General features: G+C 35.7%; 1 protein-coding gene across 5 annotated transcripts in view; it reads left to right on the top strand.

The window, feature by feature from the left end:
- Positions 1 to 23,500, top strand: part of LOC110619224 — a 109,848-nt gene that overhangs the window by 9,825 nt on the left and 76,523 nt on the right. Inside the window, exons 6-10 of one of the 5 annotated variants that reach the window (XR_006351267.1) lie at positions 496 to 1,335; positions 1,457 to 2,197; positions 2,450 to 3,307; positions 3,401 to 3,513; positions 4,575 to 4,852. Coding sequence is in view for 2 of the 5 variants with exons in the window: in XM_021762522.2 (XP_021618214.1) it covers positions 496 to 1,335; positions 1,457 to 2,197; positions 2,450 to 3,307; positions 3,401 to 3,442 (2,481 nt within the window). In the remaining 3 variants the exon portion in view is untranslated. Of the gene's footprint in view, positions 1 to 495; positions 1,336 to 1,456; positions 2,198 to 2,449; positions 3,308 to 3,400; positions 3,603 to 4,570; positions 4,853 to 23,500 lie in introns of those variants that run through there. The other 4 variants (XR_006351266.1, XM_021762522.2, XM_043958453.1 and 1 more) reach the window with 4 other exon arrangements.

The following is a 23,500-nucleotide window of genomic DNA, read 5'->3' as shown; positions in this document are numbered from 1 at the left end:
TTATTTCAATAAACTTTTAAATTTATACCCATTAGATAAGTTTATCGGTTAATAATAATTAAAATTTACTAACATATAAACTTATAAATACATTTCAAAAATTCTATACAAAAATAAGGGTACTATTTATACTAATATAAAAATATTTATATTAATAAAAATAATAAAATAAGAAAAAAATAAATATAAAACTTCAAATATAGTTAAAGGAAAATCAAGTAATTTTTTTTAAAATATTTGAAGATAAAAGAAAAAAAATAGTGAGATCTGTAATATATTTATTATATTTTTACTTTAATAAATATATTTATAGTTTTTATATCTAATTTTGCTCCACGTTAAACTTTAATAATACATGTTTATTATAACATAAAAATTATTTTCTTATTAATGTATTAATTAATTAAATATATTATGAATTTTTATAAGCATCTAGGAGATTTATCATTAACAATCTTTTACTAATTAGAAAATTTTTTATTTGCTGATGTGCAGATGTTTCCAAATTTGAAAAAGTTTTCGTTGGACAAGAAGTCTACCATAACCATACTTGGATTTCAATTTCCAACAGGCTTCTTTTCCAAAGTAAAAGTTCTTGAATTGAGTTTCTTTCTAAACAAATATCATGTTCCTCTGTTTAGTTTACTTCCAATATTCCCCAATCTCGAAAGATTTGAAGTTCTTGATTCTTCTCTCAACGAGCTACTTCCATTTGAAGAACTGGTTGGTGACCAAGAAGATATCACTATAATCCCACAGATAAGAGATTTAAAGCTTAAAAATCTTCCTGATTTGAAGCACATATGGAATCCAGATGGCCAACTGCATGACCCATTACTTCAGTCTCTTGAGACTCTTAAGATAAAGTCTTGTGCAGATTTGATTGTTTTGGCACCATCCTGTGTGTCTTTGGGAAATCTGAAAACTCTCAAAGTATATGAATGCAACACATTGGCAAATATTTTTACATCAGCCGCAGCCAAAAGTATGGTACAACTTGAGACATTGATTGTAAGATCTTGCAATATGTTGACCGAAATAATAGGAGGTGTTGAAGAGGATGGATCAACTGATGAGATTGTTTTCAGTAAAATGAAAACATTAGAACTTGAATATTTACAGAACCTCACATGCTTCTGCTTGGGCAGTTACACTTTCAATTTTCCATCTTTAGAACGAGTGGATGTTTTCAGATGCCCCAAGTTGAGGACTTTCACTGTCCGCCAGCTGAGCGCACCAAAGATACATGGTGTATTCGCAGGCCTCAGATCCAATCGAACATTTCATTGGGAAGGCGATCTCAATGCGACCATTGAACAGATTTACATGAAATATGTACGTATTTTTTACCAACTCTTTCTTCTCCTGTATTAAACTCAGTCATGCTAATGTGTTTGGTTAAATGTATCGATGCTTGTTTATTGTTCTCCAATAATGCAATATTTTGGATTTGTAGGTTGGATTTAAAGGGATACATGATGTTCAACTCTCCAACTTTCCCATGCTGAAAGAAAAATGGCATGGCCAATTTCCATTCGAGAACTTGGAGGACTTGGAAAGATTGGTGGTGGACAAGTGTGCATTTTTCTCAAATGCCATATCATCAAATCTACTAATGCACTTGTCCTGTTTAAATGAGTTGGCTGTAGAAAGATGTGATTTAGTAGAAGAGCTGTTTGAATTAGAAGGGCTAAATGCTGATGAATGTGATGTTGGGTTATTGGAGTCTCTAGAAGAATTGAGGTTAATTGATTTGCCTAGATTGGTGCATGTGTGGAACAAGGATCCTCAAGGAATTATGAGCTTTGAAAACCTAACATTGTTGCAAGTTGAGAATTGTAGCAGCTTGACTAATATATTTACTCTGTCCATGGCTTCGGGTCTTGTAAATCTCCAACATTTGGAAGTAAAATTATGTAATTTGGTGGAACATATCATCACAAAAGAAGCAGAAGAGGAAATAGCAAAGGATAATACCATATTTCCATCAATGGAGTCCATGAGTCTAGAGTGTTTGCCTAACTTGTCAAGTTTTTATTCTGCAAGCGATGTTCTGAAATGCTCATCCTTGAAAAGAATTGAGATGGTTGGCTGTCCAAACATGGAGCTATTAGCTTCTAAATTTTGCAAAGAACATGATCTAAGCATGATTGCTGAGGGAAATGGAGAAAGAATTGCAGCCTCTTCTGGCGGGAAGGTCAGTTTTCTGTATAAGGAGAATGCTTTCTTGTTCAATTTCATCACTGTACTTACTGGAGATTTTCAATTTAGTTGGTTTATCTAAATTAATTCAGAAGTTTGAACTTAAGCTCAATTTAAAAAGCTCAATTACTGGGATCTTTAAGATGTTTGTTTTCATTTACATTCCATTTCTATGATGAACCATATGTTCTTAATGTTTTGATCTCATATATCCTTATTTATAATTACTGTTTATTTGGTTTATTAGGTTGTCATCCCAAGTTTAGAAGAATTAAGAGTGGAATGTAACACCATAAAGAATCTGTGTTCTCAAACATCTCAAGCTGATTTCTTGTGTGGACTGAAAGGCATTGAGTTGACATGTATTTCTAGTGACTCTACACTTTTGCCATCTCAGTTCTTTGAAAGTTTACCCATTCTGGAAAACCTTGTTCTGAGTGATGCTTCTTTTGAAGATATCATTTTCTGTGAAGAGATTATTGGCGAGGAAATACATCCTCAATCACTTGTGAAATTGAAAGAACTAAGTTTGTCTAAACTGCCAAGGCTCAAGCATCTCAGGGACGCCAAACTACTCTCAGTTTTCCAATCTCTGGAGACTTTAAATGTAATGGAATGTGGCAGATTGCAAGTGTTAATACCATCTTCTGTTTCTTTCCAAAATCTAACAACACTGGAGGTATCAAAGTGCCAAAGTCTGGTAAATCTGTTGTCTTCTTCAACAGCGAGAAGTCTTGAACAACTTGAAAAAATGAAGATAGAGGAATGTGAAATGATACAAGAAGTCATAGTGGCTAAAGTAGATAAAGAAGAAGAAGAGAATGAGATTTGCTTCAGCCGACTAAAATGTTTGGAACTTCAACGTCTACCAAGCCTCTCTAGCTTCTGTTCTAGGAATTTGACCTTCAGTTTCCCATTTATGGAAGAAGTGATCATTGTAGAATGCCCCAATATGAAGATTTTTGCTCATGAAGTAAGCACGCCGCAGCTGTGGAGAGTTCAAACAGGAGAACGTAAATATGATGAAGAATGGGAAGACATTATATGTGATTGGGAGTGGGAAGGCAGCCTTAACAACACCATTCAAGCACTATTTAAGGAGAAGGTAAACATTTACTGAAAAAAAAATATATATATTTTTTTAGTACGTAATAATCATAAGGTTTCTGATTCTTTCACTGTCAAATTGGTTTCCTAGAAAGCTGAAGAGACGGGGATAGGCCAGTGTTCATATGGGTGAGCTTGAATAAGGCCAATGCTCATATTCTATTTCACCAACTTCCTTGATTGCTATACTTCTTCTCATTCAAGGTAGTCTTTTTGTGATGCTTTCTCATTTTCCTTTTTCAATCACCAATCCATTATCCCTATCAATGAAGTGTGCATCTCAAATGCTCATCAATGCTTCATTTCTCCAATTAGTTCTTTTTTTCTTTATTTATATTTATACTATATATAAAAGTGGAAAGTGGGGAATAATAAAATTTTCTATAATATCTTAAGCCTTTAAATCATTTACAAATTAATTAATTTAATTATTTAAGCAGTTGATAATTTTATTATTTAAAATTTAATTTTTAAAATAGATTATAATTATATTTTTAAATTAATTTAAGTTAATTAAAAAAAATCTTAAAAGATATATAATAAGATTAAATTTTTTAAATAAAAATATATATTAGATTATAATTTTATTATTTTAAATTAATTTTAGAGCTTATTAAGAAAATTTAAAGTAAAGATCTAAATTAATTTAAATATTATTAAATTAATTTTAAAATAAAAATTATTAAAATAACATGTTTAAATATTAGATAAATATTAAGAAGATTATTAAAATAATAAATTCATATTTTTAAAGTATAAATTAAATAAGAATTTAAATTTAATAATGAATATTAAAAATATTAATGAAATAAAAATATTTTACTTAAACATCTCTAATTTTTTAATTTTTATAGGGTGAAATTTTTTTATTTATTAAATTAGTTTTAAGAATTAGTTAGGAAAATAATAAGATATATAAATTTATTAATATTTAAAATTTTAAATTAAATAGATTATTCTTTATTTTAATTTAAAATATATTATATCGTTAAAAAATTAATAATATATAAACTATTTCTGCTATTATTTTATTGTATAACAATTTGATTTTTTATTTTAGATAATTAAATTTTAGATTGATCGAGGACAGTAATGTGTTTTATTGTTTTTTTTTAATTTGAATTTTTATGTTAAGGATAAGCAAATGTGAAGTATGGAAGAGTTTGATGAATTTCAAAACTCACAATTTTTTTTTATTTAATTTCATAATTTTATTATAATTTTAATATAAATATTTATTTTATTTGAAATTTAATTTTAGACAGATTTTTTGAGCGAAAGTTGAGTAAAGGAATGCAAAGAGACTGAATTGAAGAATTTTTGGACTGAAAGGTTGCAATATTTACCAAACCTATAGTCCAAGGTGATGAAAAGTTTGAGAAAGGGCCAGTAAATTTTGTTATAAGGATATGATAAGTTTCAAGTTGGATCAAACACAAATAGGTATAAGATAAGAGTAGTAGAGTTTATTTTATCTTTTTTTCCTGTATAAAAGTTTCTAGAATTAAATTTATATATCATATTTTCTCCTTCTTCCCCTTCTCTCCTCTCTTGACGCCACCCCTCTCTCTTCTTCTCTATCTTCTTTTCTTTTTCTTTTTTTTTTTCTTTAGCTTTTGCAGTTCTATTATGCCCTAGACTAAACAATTATTTTCGGTTGAAAGTTAATTTCAATTAAGATTTTATTTAAGTTGTGAGGTTATATGATTCAATTCTTTTTATTTTATTTTTATTTTCTATTAATTTTTAAATTCGAGAAACACTACTTCCATTGTTGTTTTCTTGAGAATACAAGGGGTCCATTGAATTTCTTAGAAAAATAACATGTTGCTAATTAATCTAATTAAATTCGTAATTATTTAATTGGATTAATAATAATAATATGAATTATTTTTTCTTCAAATAATAATATGAATTATTTTTTCTTGATCAACTGGAAAACACCTTAATTTGATTATTAAAATTTTCAATTAATTATTTGTTTCTATTTTTAATTTTATTATTATTTTTTTTAAATTTATTTTTTTCTTGGTTTGAAAATTTATGCCTAAACTTATATTTATATGGTTAATATTATTACAATTAATATTAAATAAAAGTTAAAATTATTTTAATAATAATTTTAATTATACTAAAAACTCTATTATAATTTATAATTTAAATAATTTTATTATCTAAATCTAATAAATAATATTAATTAATTTAAATTATTTTATCTATTAGAATAAAAATTAACAAAATTATATATATATATATATATATATATATATATATATATATATATATATATATATATATATATATATATATATATATATATATATATAATTATATATATAATTATTGCATATTAAATTATCATTAATAAAATTTAACGACAATCATTCTGTAAAATTCTGTCAAACAATAACATTAAATAATGAAAATTTATGCAAATATTTACATTTGTATTGTTAATATTATTACAATTAATATTAAATAAAAGTTAAAATTATTTTAATAATAATTTTACTTATACCAAAAACTCTATTATAATTTAAAATTTAAATAATTTTACCAGTTAAATCTAATAAGTAATACTAATTAATTTAAATTATTTTATCTATTAGAATAAAATTAATGAAATTATATATATATAAGTTAAAAAAGATGAAATAATTAAATTATTAAAATTATTCACAATAATTTAAAATTATTACAATAAAATTAATTTTAGTTAAAAATTAATATAAATTTACTGTTTAGAATTAAAAAATTTTAAAATTATTATTCATACATTTAAATTCTAATTTTATTATATTTTTATATAAAAAATAAGTTATATATAAATTAAAATTCTATTATTTATAAAATAAATCAAGAATATTAAAATAAGTATGAAAATATGCAAGACACACGTTAGATAAAAGGTAGTACTAAATAAAAGGTTAAAACAATAAAATGGGTTTTCAAATTTTAATTATTATCATTATTTTAATATTAACACTTGAAATTGAGATGGTTCAAAGTTTTATTCATATTACAAGGAAAGCAAGTTTAATAAAAGAATTCACATTTAAATAAAATTATATTCAGATAAAGTTTTAAATATAAAAACGATTAAAAAATTTAAATTCTTAACTTTACACATAAAAAATACTTGTGAATCAGATATGTACTACTAAATGTGATGGTTGGTTTATCTTAAAATGAAGAATTATTAGTAAATTTTTTTAAAGTTCACGAATCTAATAATAATTTACTCACCTTAAATCATTGAAAAAAAATACTCATAAATTAAGGATTTTAATGCATTTGTTCACCACCCACCTTATTATACAATCACTTTCAAAGTGACCAAAACTAAAAGTAATTTAAGAAAAAAAAAATTACTTAGTGGATATGTTGCTTTTAAATTAATTTTCCCATTGAGTATGCCTTAAGTCACATGACTTCAATTATAATTTTCTTATCATTTAATTATATATTCTTATTTTTTTAAAAATATTTATTTTATTTATTTCACCTTTTAAAAATAAATTATATCTTAATTATTATGTAAATAATATGAAATTTTTAAAGAATTTATTTTTTCATTATATATTAATAAATTTATAGCATTAACCGTGGATGAAAGAAAGATTTTTAGCTTACTCTATTTTATTATATTATTTTTAATTACAATAATTCTTAAAAGTATATAAACATTAGATATTTACAATGATGAAGTAAGAATTAAGGAAATGCTCAGATCTATTTTTATTAACAAATTAGCATAAAGATTTTTAAAAAAAATACAAACAACCATACAATTTGCAGTAAAACTCATAATCTAAATAGAAATGAAAGAAAAAAAAAAAATCAACATCAATTACAAAAATGAAAAATCTCAAAATCTACATACATGTAATCAAATAGTAAAATTGCAAAACCCACGGTAACTTATTATTTATTCACAATCGATTTAAATAGAAATGAAAAGGTAATTCACCGCTAATGAGTATAATATCGATGGTAAATCTGTGAATTCAGACCGGCAAAGATAAGACAGATGAGATGATAACTAATTCGCAATAAAAATAAGTAGAACGACAACAGCACGGTAACAGACGATAACGACACGAGTTGAATCAATATAGGGGGCGACAATGGTGAACTAGCAAAATCCTTCAATGCTCAATGACGATATTAGCATATTAGATTTTCAAAGTGAGAAAGGAGGAGAGGAGAAGGAGAAAGGAGATAAGATTGGAGCATGGGAAATTGAAAAGGTGAAGTATGGTGAATGATGATTGCATGGGGTGTTAAGGAGTGGGAAAATAAAATTTAAATTAAAAGTCTTATTGAAAAGGACATAATATTGTATTTTCTTTCTAATTAAAATTAAGTCGAATTAAAATAATTTATTTTTTAAAATAATTAAAATTAAATTGAATTAAAAAATAAAATTAAACTAAATTTTTGAAATTAATCGATTCAATCGATTATTTCAATTTGAATTGAATACTGTTTACTCTCATAAAAAATGTATCACAAAATATAATAAGAAAGAAGTATAACATCTACACAACTTGAAAAGATTTCCACAATGGTGATATATGGAATTGCTAATCGTTATATATAGCTTTACCTCATAACTATTAAATAATTTACATTATTAATATATTTATTAAATAATTTACATCAAGAATTTAAATTGCAATAATAATATTATAAATTTTATGATAATAATATAATATTTTCATATTTGAATGAGAAAACTGAATATTAGAGATTTATATGTCTAAATGAAAATTATTAAAATAATTTAAATTAATCATTTTAATATAAAAAAATATATAAAAATTATTTAAATTTTTACATAATCATTAAATATAAATATAAATTTAAAATAAGTTAACTAATATTTCTTTTATAAAAAGATAAATACATGTATACGTACGAAAACCTTTTAATGAGTTAATGAAGAATAAAATATAATAATTAATCTTCACAAAACAAGGGGAGCTTGCAGTGATTTGGATTTCATGTAAATATTATACCGTATACAATCCGTTTTAAATTATAATTCTCAATTTCACCATTTTAATCGTTAATCGGTAAAGTCAATCCAGCTTAATTAGGGGCAAGGCATATAGTAAAAATAAACTCAAATCATGGGTTCTACTCTCAATTCCCTCATTCCCTCATCCCCTATAGGGATGTAAACGGGTAGGGTACCCGTAAAATTGAGAGTATTCAAACCCGAACACGATTATATATACAATTTTTAAACCCGTCCCAAATCTGTTTAATATTTTAATTTTACTTTCCGAACCCGTCCTAAACCGTTTAACAATACCCGCACAATACCCAAACCCGATACAAACCAGCAACTCATCAACTCAATAAATAATTTTTTTAATTCAATTTAATGACAAAACCAAATAAACTATCTAACAGTTGTACAACCCAGTAGGAGGAGAAATGTTCAATGACAAGAACCAGCAACTCAGCAACCCAACAAATAATGATTTATAATCAAATAATTAGATTAATTGTCCATAAATTTTAAAAATCAATAGTATTACATTAATCAAATAGCAAATAATTAGATTTTTTAACATATCCAAATAATCAGATTAATAATTCATAAATTATAAAATTCTTTAAGAACATACACATAAAAATCTTGAAACCTGAAGAGAGTTCTAGTCAAAGCAGATGTCGCCGATTGAGGAGAGAAGGATTGTCTCTAGCGTCAGTGAAGTGCGGGGGAGAGAAGCATAAATCGAAAAGAGTAGATTTCACCCGACTAGGAAGAGAGAAGGAGATATCGCCGATGCCGACCGGACAGAGGGAAGAGTTGTCTTAAACTGGGAAGTCGGAGATGTCGCCGCTGGAGAGAGAGAAGGAGATATTGCTGACGGGGAGAGAGAGAAGATTTATCGTCGACTGGGGAGAGAAAGGAGACGTCGCCGGTGACGACTGGGCTGCCGGCGATCGTCAGTGAAGTGGAGGAGAGGCGTGACTGAGAACTATGGGAAGGGAAGCGAGGGAGAGAGAGAGACGTAGACTAAGAGAGGAAAGAGTAAAATGAAAAAATAAATTAGGGATTAGGGTTAGTTTTGTTAGTATAGTTAATCGGGTTCGGGTAACGGGTATCCGATCACCTAATCCCGAACCCTACCCGAATCCGAGACGGGTAAAATTTTTCAAATCCGAATCCGCCCAAATCCGTTTTATAAAAACCCAAATCCGTCCTAATAGGGTTTGGGCGGATCGGGTACCCGTAAAAACCCGACCGCCTGCCATCCCTAATCCCCTACTCCTTACTCTTGATAAGAAAAAAAAAACATTAATTGGTGAAAATTATGAAAGTTACCATATTTAGTCTTTTATAACGATATAAATAAAAATAAAAAAAATTACAATTTGAAATAGAAAATATGACAATTGTATATTAACTAATTTTGGCAAGCTTCCTAGATTGAGATTATTTAACATTCACTAATCATAGAATTTCTAGTATTTGATAATGATTGCACAAACCTTATTATGTGTAATTAAATGTGTCCTTAAATTTCTTAAACTGCAATTTTTCTTTTCAAAACAATTGAGGGTATGAAAACTCAAAAGTGACTCTCCCATGTGACGGATGTGCATTTATCCATGGAACTACATTCGGATAGCTAAAACGTATAAATTTTTTAAATAACAATTACTCTTTTATTTTTTCAATAACTTGATATATATGACGTAAACAAATAAGTTCAACAATTACGGAGAAATATATTTTATTTTCATATTTACTAATCGTTTTGATTATAGTCTAATTTTTGTATATTATAATAATATATTATTTAATTTTATCAATATTTTGATTAAAAATTGAATTAAATTAAAATAATAAAAAATTTTAAAATAAAAATAAATTCAATAAATCAAATAAAAAATTAAATTAAAATTTTAAATTAATTTAATTCAATTAATTTTTTAATTTAAATCACGGATCATCAATCCATTAGCCCGCAATATCTATTATCGAACAGCCGGCCACATCATCGCCAAATTTTCAGAAAATATTATATTTATTTTCATCTTTTTACAATCTAAAAGAGGGACGATCACAGAGATAAAAATACAGTATACTCTAATACTCGGGTGTTGGTCCCACAAATCAAGACCATATGACAATCTTCGCCATACTAGGTCACAAGGCGATTCTCGCCAGACCACTCAAGCGTTAGTCCCACAAATCAAGGCCACAAAGCACTCTTCGCTAGGTTAGATCATCGCCAGACCAATCGGGTGTTGGTCTCACGAATCAAAGCCAAAAGACAATCTTCCTCAAGCTAGATTACGAGGCGGTTTTCATCAGACTATTCGGGTATTGGTCCCACGAATCAAAGCCACAAGTCACTTTTCGCCAGACCAAGCCACAAGATAGTTCCCGCCACCTTTATCTCCATCTTTTTACAATCTTTTTACAGTATAAAAGGAGAATGATCATAGAGACAAAGATACGGCTTTAACACTAAAAGCTCTAAACCATTTGTTACCTTCTCTCTACTTGTCACGATATACTGACTTGAGCGTCAGAGTGACTGTCGTAGGCACCCACCACCACCTCACATTTTCTACCTTGCAGGTTTTGGCCAATCACAGCATAGTCTCATTCCAGCCCCATCATTAATCTAATCTCAGCAACATCAGAAACCTAAAGATTCGATGACTACTGTTGTAGATCGATAATAAATTATATTAAATTTGATTTGAATAATTCAAATCGCGTCAATTATTCACTTACACTATAACTCCTAATAGAGTGGTAGAATCCTGAGTCTGAGCATCCTCCTGAGAATCTCCCATGCCTTCCTCTGGCACCCTGATTCCCAAACTGACATCCCTTCTCTGAACCTCCAACTCTACTTCCCTCATACTAGCTGACATCCTTCTCGGAGCCCTTCCTTCTCTGCTTACATCAAAAGACCTTCCAGTGTCCCTTGATGTTCCCCATCTGCTGACTCCCCACGACTGCGCTCTTGGCAGAGTAGGGGGAAAGGTGTCCATACCTTCCCTCTCAGATGGAACTCCAGTCGATTCCACAGATCGACGAGCACCTCGCATTCTGGCTCCTCTGAAGAACAACACACAAGAAATCAATCAAACAATCATTAGCATCATTCGGTTCATATGAAAACACATGAACCTGCATACATACACAACATATCATTCATATCATTAATGCACATGCATAACATCATGGCATTCCACATCATCATTCATACAAGACAGGACTCTACATCCTATCCTAGTGGACATGATTTTACCTACTGTGCTTGCCCTTCTATGACCTCTAAGCCAACCTCTTTCCGATGTGCAACACACCGTACTCTCGAGGCCCAAAGCTCTGATACCACTCTGTAACGACCCGAAAATCGGACCGCCACCGGCGCTAGGATCCAGATCGGCTTAAGGCCGCCGGGACCCGTAGCAAGCCAAACACCTCCTATCACCTGGTCAAATCCCATACATGATCAAAACTTTAACATAAAAACTGAAACATCTGATGTACAAACCGAGCCTGACCTGTATGCGACATAACTGTAAACATAAAAGAACCCCCCTACTAGAGTCCTCATCAAAACTATAGCTGGGTCTACATAACATACATCAAGCTGGGATTACATCCAAAGAACTAGAACCTAACCTGTGCATGCATCAAACCACAAACATAAGACCTCCTCTAGGGTCCTCATCCATAACCATAGCGTGGTACACAACACATGCCACAAGATTAGTTCAAACTCAACTCCACATTAAACCAAAACATACATCATGTATTAAAAAGGGACTAACCAAGTCTTAGGGCCAAGCACAGTACTAATCCATAAACATAACTCCACTTAACTTTACATTACATTCTCTTACAAAACATTATATCAATTACAATACATGTCCACACTAAAACACTAATCTAATACTATTACAAGCCTTTTACCCTTGACGTCTTCCTGGGGGTGAGCTAAAAAGCCCAGTGAGTAGAAACATAGAAAACAGTTCATTAATTACATGCTCTCATGAAATGCGTCATAACACAAAGAAATCACATAACTGTATCTTGTCCGTCTCGGGGTTCATGCAAATATCTACTCCCCACGGACCTGTTTCTGAGAGTTCTTTTTGCTAGCATCCTTTACTCTCAAGGATCGGACATGACCTCAAAAATCCCTCTGTCGGTGCCCGGCTCCCCCAAGGAAGCTCACACAGGACTTTCACATACATGACAGGGTGCATAGTCCACAGAGAGCTCACAAGGACTTTCCTACGTGTACTTGTCCGGCTCTCGAAGGACTCACCCAAGACTCAATGACAGATATGGGCTATTGAAGTCGCCTTGGTCCAAACCTCCTGAATCAACATCAAATAATGCAATGCGCCATATTCGTGAAACTAGTGCAATCAATCCTATTACATGTAATTATGATGCATGAACATGCTTTAGGCATTAAATTTTGTACATAAAAGATTAAGTTTAGTTCTACTCACCTCCTGGCAGACGCTGACTGACTCGGCAACTGCTAGCACTACTGGCCTCCTCGGTCCCTCGGGTCCGATCCTACACAGGTGGACTCGAATGAGGTGCCAAACATACTCTAAACAACTCATAAACAACTACCTAAAAACCCCCTCAAACATCACTTAAACATGCATAGAAAACAACCTTGAAAAGGCTGGACAGGGCACTTTCGGCGGCACCTTCGGCGGCCGAACCCTCCCTCCAGAGACGAAACTCGGGCACTTTCGGCTGCACCTTCGGCGGCCGAAAGTCCCACTCCAGAGACGAAAGTCAGGCACTTTCGGCGGCCGAATCCTTCCTTCGGCGGCCGAAAGTCTGCTTTCAAGCCAAAACTCAGCTTTCGGGGGCAAGGTTAGGCGGCCAATCCATGCATCCAAAGGCAGGTTCGGCGGCCGAAACCACCTTCGGCGGCCGAACCTAAGTTCTTCCCAGAAGGGCAGAACTCAGCTTCTCATGCATTTAAGCCTCCCAAACCTTCCAACACCCCAAAATAAGCACCCAACCTTACCAAAACATGCATAAACCTCTAGCTATGCACAAAGGAGCTTAATAGCTTGATTAAACTCCAAAAACAACATCAAAGCATACATAGACAGTTTATGACCCACATAGGCCAAAACCATCAAAACAACCCAAATCCTCACATACTCTCTCCCCATCATGCATACTCACTCCCACATGCATAAAGGAGCATAAACTAACAACATATCATCATATAAACACATATAAACATATATTGGGCATAAAACCCACACAACCCTATCATGCATATCTACCCATTAAAACACCATTAAACTTACTTAAAACTTCATTAAAACATAAAAGGAAGCATAGATCCACACTTACCTCTTGAAGATCGAGGGTTGCGTGATCTTTAACTCGGAGATGTGGAGAATCCAAGCTCCAAAAGCTCCAAGCTCCCAAAACTCCCTTTCAAGCTTCAAAACTCTTCAAAACAACCATGGAGCTCATGAAAACATGAAAGAGATGAAGAAAAACATGAAAATGGCCAAAGGAGGACAAAAACTCACCTGAGCTTGAGAATGGGGAGAAAACTCGCCCATTTCCGATCTGAGGAGCTTTTATAGGTGGCCTGGTCGAAGACCTTCGGCGGCCTAACGTGCCCTCTAAACTCATGCATGTTCGGCGGCCGAACTTGACTTTCGGTGGCCGAACCTTGGCTCGTTCAAACAAGACTTTCGGAGGCCAAAGGCGCTCCCGAAGCCTTTCCATGTTCGGCGGCCGAACTTCACTTTCGGCGGCCGAACCTGGCAAACGCCTCCTTGGTCTTTTCTCTTCAAAACTCCATTTTTCTTTCAATTAAAAACCCTTAAAATCATTTGAAAATATTTTTAGAAAACACATTCTACCCTTCTAGAGAGATCCAACACCCTAGATTCCGCCGGAAGGCAGGAATCCCGATGCCGGATTCTAGCCGGGTATTACATTCTTCCCCCCTTTAAGAACATTCGTCCCCGAATGTTCCACAAACAAACAGGCATCTCAAATCATGGCATCAATCATACATAAACAAGCAAGCAAAGCTTAAAACCCTCTCTCCAAAAAGAGAGACACAGGTACTGCTGGAGTAAAAACTCCCGGGTCCTCCAAACCCACCTTAGCAATACCCAACTTCCTCCTGAAGCTCGACACGCTCCCACTGCGCTACTCTGATCCTTGCTCCTTTTCCCTTCATGTTTACTAACTGGCTTCTTCTCACTGCTACCCCAAAACTAACTCTAACTCTCACAGGTAGTACCCGAATTTCAGATCTATCTTGGAAAAACAAACAGCTCCAACTAGCTGTCCCAATAGATCATTCATCCTGCATGGGAATACCTGCCCTTGGTAGTGACCTTGGTTAACTGCTTACAGTCGTTACAAAGTCTCAAGGATTCATCCTTCTTTTCCCGCAACCACACTGGAGCAATCCAAGGTGAGGTACTAGGTCGGATAAAACCCCTTGTCTACCAAGTCTCGCCTCTACTCTGACTACTACCTCTCTCTACGCAGGCGCCATCCTGTAGGGAAGGAAAGAAATGGTTCTGGATCCAGACACCACTCCTACTCCAAACTCTAACTCCCTGACAGGTGGTAAACCTGACAACTAGCTTGGGAAGACATCTAAGAACTCTCTCTAACAACTGGCACTGAGGCTGGTTCCCCGACCTGACTGCAAAACTCTCAACAAGAGCTAGAACCCTCTGACAACCCCTCCTACGCACCCTACGAACCTGACAGGCTGACATCAAACCTCTAGGCATCTCTACTGTGTTCCCTCAGAAGAAAACCTCTGACCCATCCTGTCCTCTGAACTTAACTACCTTGTCTCTACAGACCAAGATAGCACCACGAGCAGAAAAATCCCGTCCAACCCTAAGCTGACGTCCAGACAGTCAAGTCTAGGACCTCAAAGTCGGGTGGAAGGCATCTACCCTCAACTAACACAGAACTAGACCGGCAGACTGACTCTGCCCCAGATGGATCACACTCGGGTCCACTAACCCAAAGAGAACATTCTAGCCCAGAAGCTATCAACTCAACCTCTCGACGGCCCCTAGAGCAACTAAAGAAAGAGAAACTCCAGAGTTCACAAAAACATACACATCAGAACATTCAAAAGTGAGCGTACCTGACACCACCATGTCCGATGTGTCTGCCTCCTGCTGAGCTTGGGTGAAGATCCGAGCTGCAGCTGACGGACCTCCTCCACGGGAATCTGAGGGATGAGGGGCTGACCCTCTTCCTCTGCCTCGACCACTAACCTGAAACACGGCTGAAGCTACTGGCTGAGACTGTGCTAACCGGGGCACAGTAGGACACTCACGTGCTATGTGTCCTTCCTGTCCACACCTAAAACAAGCTGTCGTCCCAACCCGACAGAATCCTTTGTGCGGCCTTCCGCACCTCAAGCACCTTGAACTGCCTGAGCCAGAGCTCGAACCACCAAAACCCAAACTAGCCTTCAGATTCTGCCAAAACTTCTTCTTCGACCTTCTGAGGCCTCTGCCCCACTTCTTACTCTTCGTGGAGGCTGTACTCAAAGTGGAGGGATCAATCCCTCCTGAACCTGAGATCCTAGAATCCTGAGTCTGAGCATCCTCCTGAGAATCTCCCATGCCTTCCTCTGGCACCCTGATTCCCAAACTGACATCCCTTCTTTGAACCTCCAACTCTACTTCCCTCATACTAGCTGACATCCTTCTCGGAGCCCTTCCTTCTCTGCTTACATCAAAAGACCTTCCAGTGTCCCTTGATGTTCCCCATCTGCTGACTCCCCACGACTGCGCTCTTGGCAGAGTAGGGGGAAAGGTGTCCATACCTTCCCTCTCAGATGGAACTCCAGTCGATTCCACAGATCGACGAGCACCTCGCATTCTGGCTCCTCTGAAGAACAACACACAAGAAATCAATCAAACAATCATTAGCATCATTCGGTTCATATGAAAACACATGAACCTGCATACATACACAACATATCATTCATAACATTAATGCACATGCATAACATCATGGCATTCCACATCATCATTCATACAAGACAGGACTCTACATCCTATCCTAGTGGACATGATTTTACCTACTGTGCTTGCCCTTCTATGACCTCTAAGCCAACCTCTTTCCGATGTGCAACACACCGTACTCTCGAGGCCCAAAGCTCTGATACCACTCTGTAACGACCCGAAAATCGGACCGCCACCGGCGCTAGGATCCAGATTGGCTTAAGGCCGCCGGGACCCGTAGCAAGCCAAACACCTCCTATCACCTGGTCAAATCCCATACATGATCAAAACTTTAACATAAAAACTGAAACATCTGATGTACAAACCGAGCCTGACCTGTATGCGACATAACTGAAAACATAAAAGAACCCCCCTACTAGAGTCCTCATCAAAACTCTAGCTGGGTCTACATAACATACATCAAGCTGGGATTACATCCAAAGAACTAGAACCTAACCTGTGCATGCATCAAACCACAAACATAAGACCTCCTCTAGGGTCCTCATCCATAACCATAGCGTGGTACACAACACATGCCACAAGATTAGTTCAAACTCAACTCCACATTAAACCAAAACATACATCATGTATTAAAAAGGGACTAACCAAGTCTTAGGGCCAAGCACAGTACTAATCCATAAACATAACTCCACTTAACTTTACATTACATTCTCTTACAAAACATTATATCAATTACAATACATGTCCACACTAAAACACTAATCTAATACTATTACAAGCCTTTTACCCTTGACGTCTTCCTGGCCTACCTCTGACCTGCAAAACTGGGGTTAGGGGAGAGGGGTGAGCTAAAAAGCCCAGTGAGTAGAAACATAGAAAACAGTTCATTAATTACATGCTCTCATGAAATGCGTCATAACACAAAGAAATCACATAACTGTATCTTGTCCGTCTCGGGGTTCATGCAAATATCTACTCCCCACGGACCTGTTTCTGAGAGTTCTTTTTGCTAGCATCCTTTACTCTCAAGGATCGGACATGACCTCAAAAATCCCTCTGTCGGTGCCCGGCTCCCCCAAGGAAGCTCACACAGGACTTTCACATACATGACAGGGTGCATAGTCCACAGAGAGCTCACAAGGACTTTCCTACGTGTACTTGTCCGGCTCTCGAAGGACTCACCCAAGACTCAATGACAGATATGGGCTATTGAAGTCGCCTTGGTCCAAACCTCCTGAATCAACATCAAATAATGCAATGCACCATATTCGTGAAACTAGTGCAATCAATCCTATTACATGTAATCATGATGCATGAACATGCTTTAGGCATTAAATTTTGTACATAAAAGATTAAGTTTAGTTCTACTCACCTCCAGGCAGACGCTGACTGACTCGGCAACTGCTAGCACTACTGGCCTCCTCGGTCCCTCGGGTCCGATCCTACACAGGTGGACTCGAATGAGGTGCCAAACATACTCTAAACAACTCATAAACAACTACCTAAAAACCCCCTCAAACATCACTTAAACATGCATAGAAAACAACCTTGAAAAGGCTGGACAGGGCACTTTCGGCGGCACCTTCGGCGGCCGAACCCTCCCTCCAGAGACGAAACTCGGGCACTTTCGGCTGCACCTTCGGCGGCCGAAAGTCCCACTCCAGAGACGAAAGTCAGGCACTTTCGGCGGCCGAATCCTTCCTTCGGCGGCCGAAAGTCTGCTTTCAAGCCAAAACTCAGCTTTCGGGGGCAAGGTTAGGCGGCCAATCCATGCATCCAAAGGCAGGTTCGGCGGCCGAAACCACCTTCGGCGGCCGAAACCACCTTCGGCGGCCGAAACCACCTTCGGCGGCCGAACCTAAGTTCTTCCCAGAAGGGCAGAACTCAGCTTCTCATGCATTCAAGCCTCCCAAACCTTCCAACACCCCAAAACAAGCACCCAACCTTACCAAAACATGCATAAACCTCTAGCTATGCACAAAGGAGCTTACTAGCTTGATTAAACTCCAAAAACAACATCAAAGCATACATAGACAGTTTATGACCCACATAGGCCAAAACCATCAAAACAACCCAAATCCTCACATACTCTCTCCCCATCATGCATACTCACTTCCACATGCATAAAGGAGCATAAACTAACAACATATCATCATATAAACACATATAAACATATATTGGGCATAAAACCCACACAACCCTATCATGCATATCTACCCATTAAAACACCATTAAACTTACTTAAAACTTCATTAAAACATAAAAGGAAGCATAGATCCACACTTACCTCTTGAAGATCGAGGGTTGCGTGATCTCTAACTCGGAGATGTGGAGAATCCAAGCTCCAAAAGCTCCAAGCTCCCAAAACTCCCTTTCAAGCTTCAAAACTCTTCAAAACAACCATGGAGCTCATGAAAACATGAAAGAGATGAAGAAAAACATGAAAATGGCCAAAGGAGGACAAAAACTCACCTGAGCTCGAGAATGGGGAGAAAACTCGCCCATTTCCGATCTGAGGAGCTTTTATAGGTGGCCTGGTCGAAGACCTTCGGCGGCCTAACGTGCCCCCTAAACTCATGCATGTTCGGCGGCCGAACTTGACTTTCGGCGGCCGAACCTTGGCTCGTTCAAACAAGACTTTTGGAGGCCAAAGGCGCTCCCGAAGCCTTTCCATGTTCGGCGGCCGAACTTCACTTTCGGCGGCCGAACCTGGCAAACGCCTCCTTGGTCTTTTCTCTTCAAAACTCCATTTTTCTTTCAATTAAAAACCCTTAAAATCATTTGAAAATATTTTTAGAAAACACATTCTACCCTTCTAGAGAGATCCAACACCCTAGATTCCGCCGGAAGGCAGGAATCCCGATGCCGGATTCTAGCCGGGTATTACACCCGGACTTTCACTTACATAGTGCCAGGGGTGTAGTTCAGGCCACACCTGGTCTTTCCATCTCATATCATATCATATCATGAGGACTAATGGGTCATCCAACATCCATCCACATCAACATCAAGATATGCAATGCAACATATTCGTGAGTACTAATGCGAGCAACCTATTATATATCGCATGGCATTTATGATGCATGAACATGCTTAAATTTATTTTATCTTTAAAACATAGAGTTCATTCCACTCACCTCTGGCTGAAGCTCTAAAGACTCAGAAGCAGCTACTCACTGCTGGGGTCCTCAGTTCCTCGGGTCCGAACCTACACAGGTGGACTAAAATGAGGTACCAGACAAACATGAACATGACTCTAAAATACTCCCCAAAAACCCCCTAAAACACCTTGAAACAATTATAGAAAACATGCAAAGGAAGGCTGAATAGGGCACTTTTGGCGGCAGGTTCGGCGGCCGAAAGTCCCTCCAGAGCCGAAACTCAGTGACTTTCGGCGGCACCTTCGGAGGCCAAAAGTCCCTTCCAGAGACGAAACTCATGCATGTTCGGCGGCATCTTCGGCGGCCGAAACTCCCCTCCAGAGCCGAAAGTCCACTTTCGGGGGCAGGGTTCGGCTGCCTAAAGCATGCCTCCACAGGCAGGTTCGGCGGCCGAAAGTCCCTTCGGCTTCCGAACCTGGATTCTCCAGCAGGCAGAATCCAAGCCTCTTCTATGCACACATGCCTCCCAAACCATACAATCATGCATTTACCTATTCTACAACATGCATATTCATACCAACAAGCATTTAGGGGCCTCAAACTAACCTATACCCCAATAAAACACATCAAACATGCATACATAACCCACATTGCACATAAACCTCACATTATCCTAAACATGCATTTCTACCCTAAAAGCTTCCATAAAACTTGTTTAAAACACAAAAGAAGAGTGGATCTAAGCTTACCTCTTGAAGATCGAGAGGAGAAAGATCCTAACTTGGAGATGGGGGGAGATCTAGCTCCTTGGACCTCTAACTCCAAAAACTTGCTCTAAACTTCAAAACTCTTCAAAACCAAGATGGAACTCGTTAAAACTTGCAAGATCTGAGGAAAAACATTAAAATCTACCATGGGAGAGCATGAACTCACCGTTGGCCGAAATAGGGGAGAAAACTCGCCCGTTTTGGTCACGAGGTCTCTTATAGGGACTGGCCAGGCAAATCTTCAGAAGCCGAAAGTGCCTACAAAACTCATGCAAGTTAGGCACTTTCGGCGGCCGAACATGAGGTTCGGCGGCCGAACCTTGGCCACCTTCGGAAGCCTAACTTGGCCTCCTAAACTATCCTACGTTCGGCGGCCGAACCTGGAAAATGCCTCCATGGTCTTTTCATTCAAAATCCAATTTCTTTTTTACTTAAAACCATAAAACACATTAAAACATTTCATAAAACATGATTTTACCCTTCTAGAGATCTCCGACATTCAAGATCCCACCGGACGGTAGGAATTCCGATACCGGAGTCTAGCCGGGTATTACAAAATCAATAATTATAGAAAGGATCAATTAGTTTATTAAAGTTTTATTAATTAAATTAGTTGTGGTCTAAGGCTCCATTTATTTCTATATTTTCTGGCGTATAGAAAATTAGTCGACTGATAATATTTTCTTAGAAAAGCAAAAGTTAAATCATTTTTAAATAAAAGATTTCCTTTTTTAAAAAAACAAATCATTTTTCATATTTTGAGAATTGTATTAAAATTTCTATATATAAATTTATTAATGTATTTTAGTTTTTAAAATTAAAAATAGAAACATAATTTATTTTATTAGAAAATATTTTTTAGAATTTTTCTAAATACATATTATTTTTTTGAAACAAACAGAGTTTTAGTACACAAAAATTAGTTATGGTTTTATTAGTTTTGTTTTATCTTGCTTAGGGAGAGTATTGATCGATTCGATTTCGAATCAAACTGAAATTAAAAACTCAAAAAATTAATTAAATATGATTTTATTAGTTTTGTTTTATCTTGCTTAGGGAGAGTATTGGTCGATTTGATTTCGAATCAAACTGAAATTAAAAACTCAAAAAATTGATTAAATAAAAATTTAAATTAAAATCGAATTGAAATTAAGAAGAATCGAATCAAACTGAATTAAAATTAAGAAGAATCGAATCAAACTGAATTAATTCGATTTCAGTTCGGAACCAAACCGCCAATCTAAGAAAACCCCATTCACTTTGCATTGCAATATGAAAGTCCAATTGTGTTCTTTGACAAAAAAAAAAATGAAATTCTAATAATCCAAATCACATAAGAATCCTAATTCTTTAAGAATTCTAAAGTAAAAAAAAATCAACAATTCAAATTTAATTAACAACAATCCCAAATTAAATCAATATAATATAAACAAATATAATCAATCTACAATCCTAAATAACCAGTATCAAACTTTACAAGAAACTTATAACAAGTTCCATCTAAAAGAGTTTCAAAAAAAAAAAAAAAAACCATCATCAATGAAGAAGGAGAAATAAGAAGATGATCAATCAATCAAAATAATCAAGATCTATACTCCAAATCAAACAAAATAATAAAGAACTATACTCAAAATTAACTAAAATAATCAACATCTATACTCAAATTAACCAATAAACCAAAATAATAAGAATTTAATTTATAGTAATAAGATCTGTGCACAAACCCAATCAAAAAGAGGAATCAACAAGATTTGAAGAAGAAAAAAAGAAGAGGCCGAGGCGTCTGAGAAAGGAAGAGTTGAGGAGGAGGCTAATTTGCATGTTCTCTTATCTTCTTGGGTCATTTGAGAAAGAAAAAAGAGGGGAATCGTGGGGAGATTGTAACACCTGAGTCGTATCTGAAAAAGAAAGAGAGAGAGGAGTTGAGGTGAGGTTGATTGACTAAAAAAAAAAAAAAGAAATATGAGAGTGAGAGAGGAGTGGGGAAGGGTGATGACTAAAATATTAAAAAAAAGGGAGAGGGGTAGGGTTTTTTAAGTGTTATATATATATATTCGGTCGGTTTGGTTACTCTATTTGCTTTCAGATATTTAACTGAATCGAATTGAAAATTAAAAAATTTTAAAATTAATAACCAAATCAAATAAACTACATAATCGAACCGAATAATTCAATTTGGTTTGATTTTTTCAGTTAAATTGAAAACTGCTCTCCTCATAACTTGTTATTAGTAATGGAAGACTATGTTTCTAAAATTTTCATTAGGGGACAAAAATAACATACATCTCATATTATTGGCTTTTGGACTACTTTCCTTTGGCTCTTTGTAGTTTTTATAGCTTTAGTTGCTTTGACTATGTGTGATTTTTATCGCCTTAATTTGTTTATCTCATTATAGGTTTAGCTTAATCGTCGATGATGTTTCCTACTACATAGTTTGAACCTAATTCAGTCATGAAAATAAAAATTATTATTACATGCTGATCGACCATCCTAATTCAGTTCGTCATGGTAACTATTCCTACATACTCTATGCATACTTTTCCCTATCCTAATGTAATACCCGGCTAAACTTCGGTATCAGAATTCCTACCGTCCGGTGGAATCTCGGATGTCGGAAACCTCTAGAAGGGTAAAACCATGTTTTCATGAAATGTTTTAATGTATTTTATGGTTTTAAGTAAGAAAGAAAATGAGTTTTTGCATGAAAATAACCTTGGAGGAAGACCCAGGTTCGGCCGCCGAACCTCAAGTTCGGCCGCCGAACATGCCTACGCTTCGGGAGTGCTTTAGGCCCCCGAAGGTATAAGTGAGAGAAGTCCAAGTTCGGCCGCCGAACCTTATGTTCGGCCGCCGAACCTTATGTTCGGCCGCCGAAAATGGCATGCATGAGGAGGCACGTTAGGCCCCCGAAAGTGGCCTGGCCAGCCACCTATAAAGGGGTCCCCATGTCCGAACGGGCGATGTAATACCCGACTAGACTCCGGTATCGGAATTCCTACCGTCCGGTGGAATCTCGGATGTCGGAGACCTCTAGAAGGGTAAAATCATGTTTTCACAAATGTTTTCATGTTTTAATGATTTTTAAGTAAGAATGAATTTGAGTTTTCAAATGAAAAAGACCATGGAACCTTTACCAGGTTCGGCCGCCGAACGTGGATAGGTTTTGGGAGCACTTTTGGCCTCCAAAAGTTTGGTTTGAAAGAAACCAGGTTCGGCCGCCGAACCTCATGTTCGGCCGCCGAACATACATGAGATGTGGGGGCACGTTTGGCCCCCGAACGTGAACTGGCCAGCCCCTATATAAGAGCTCCATGG

The sequence above is a fragment of the Manihot esculenta genome, chromosome 7 (genome assembly GCF_001659605.2).
Source record: "Manihot esculenta cultivar AM560-2 chromosome 7, M.esculenta_v8, whole genome shotgun sequence".
NCBI lineage: Eukaryota > Viridiplantae > Streptophyta > Magnoliopsida > Malpighiales > Euphorbiaceae > Manihot > Manihot esculenta.
Note: the sequence above shows the minus strand (reverse complement) of the source record. Positions and strands in the feature narration are given on the sequence as shown.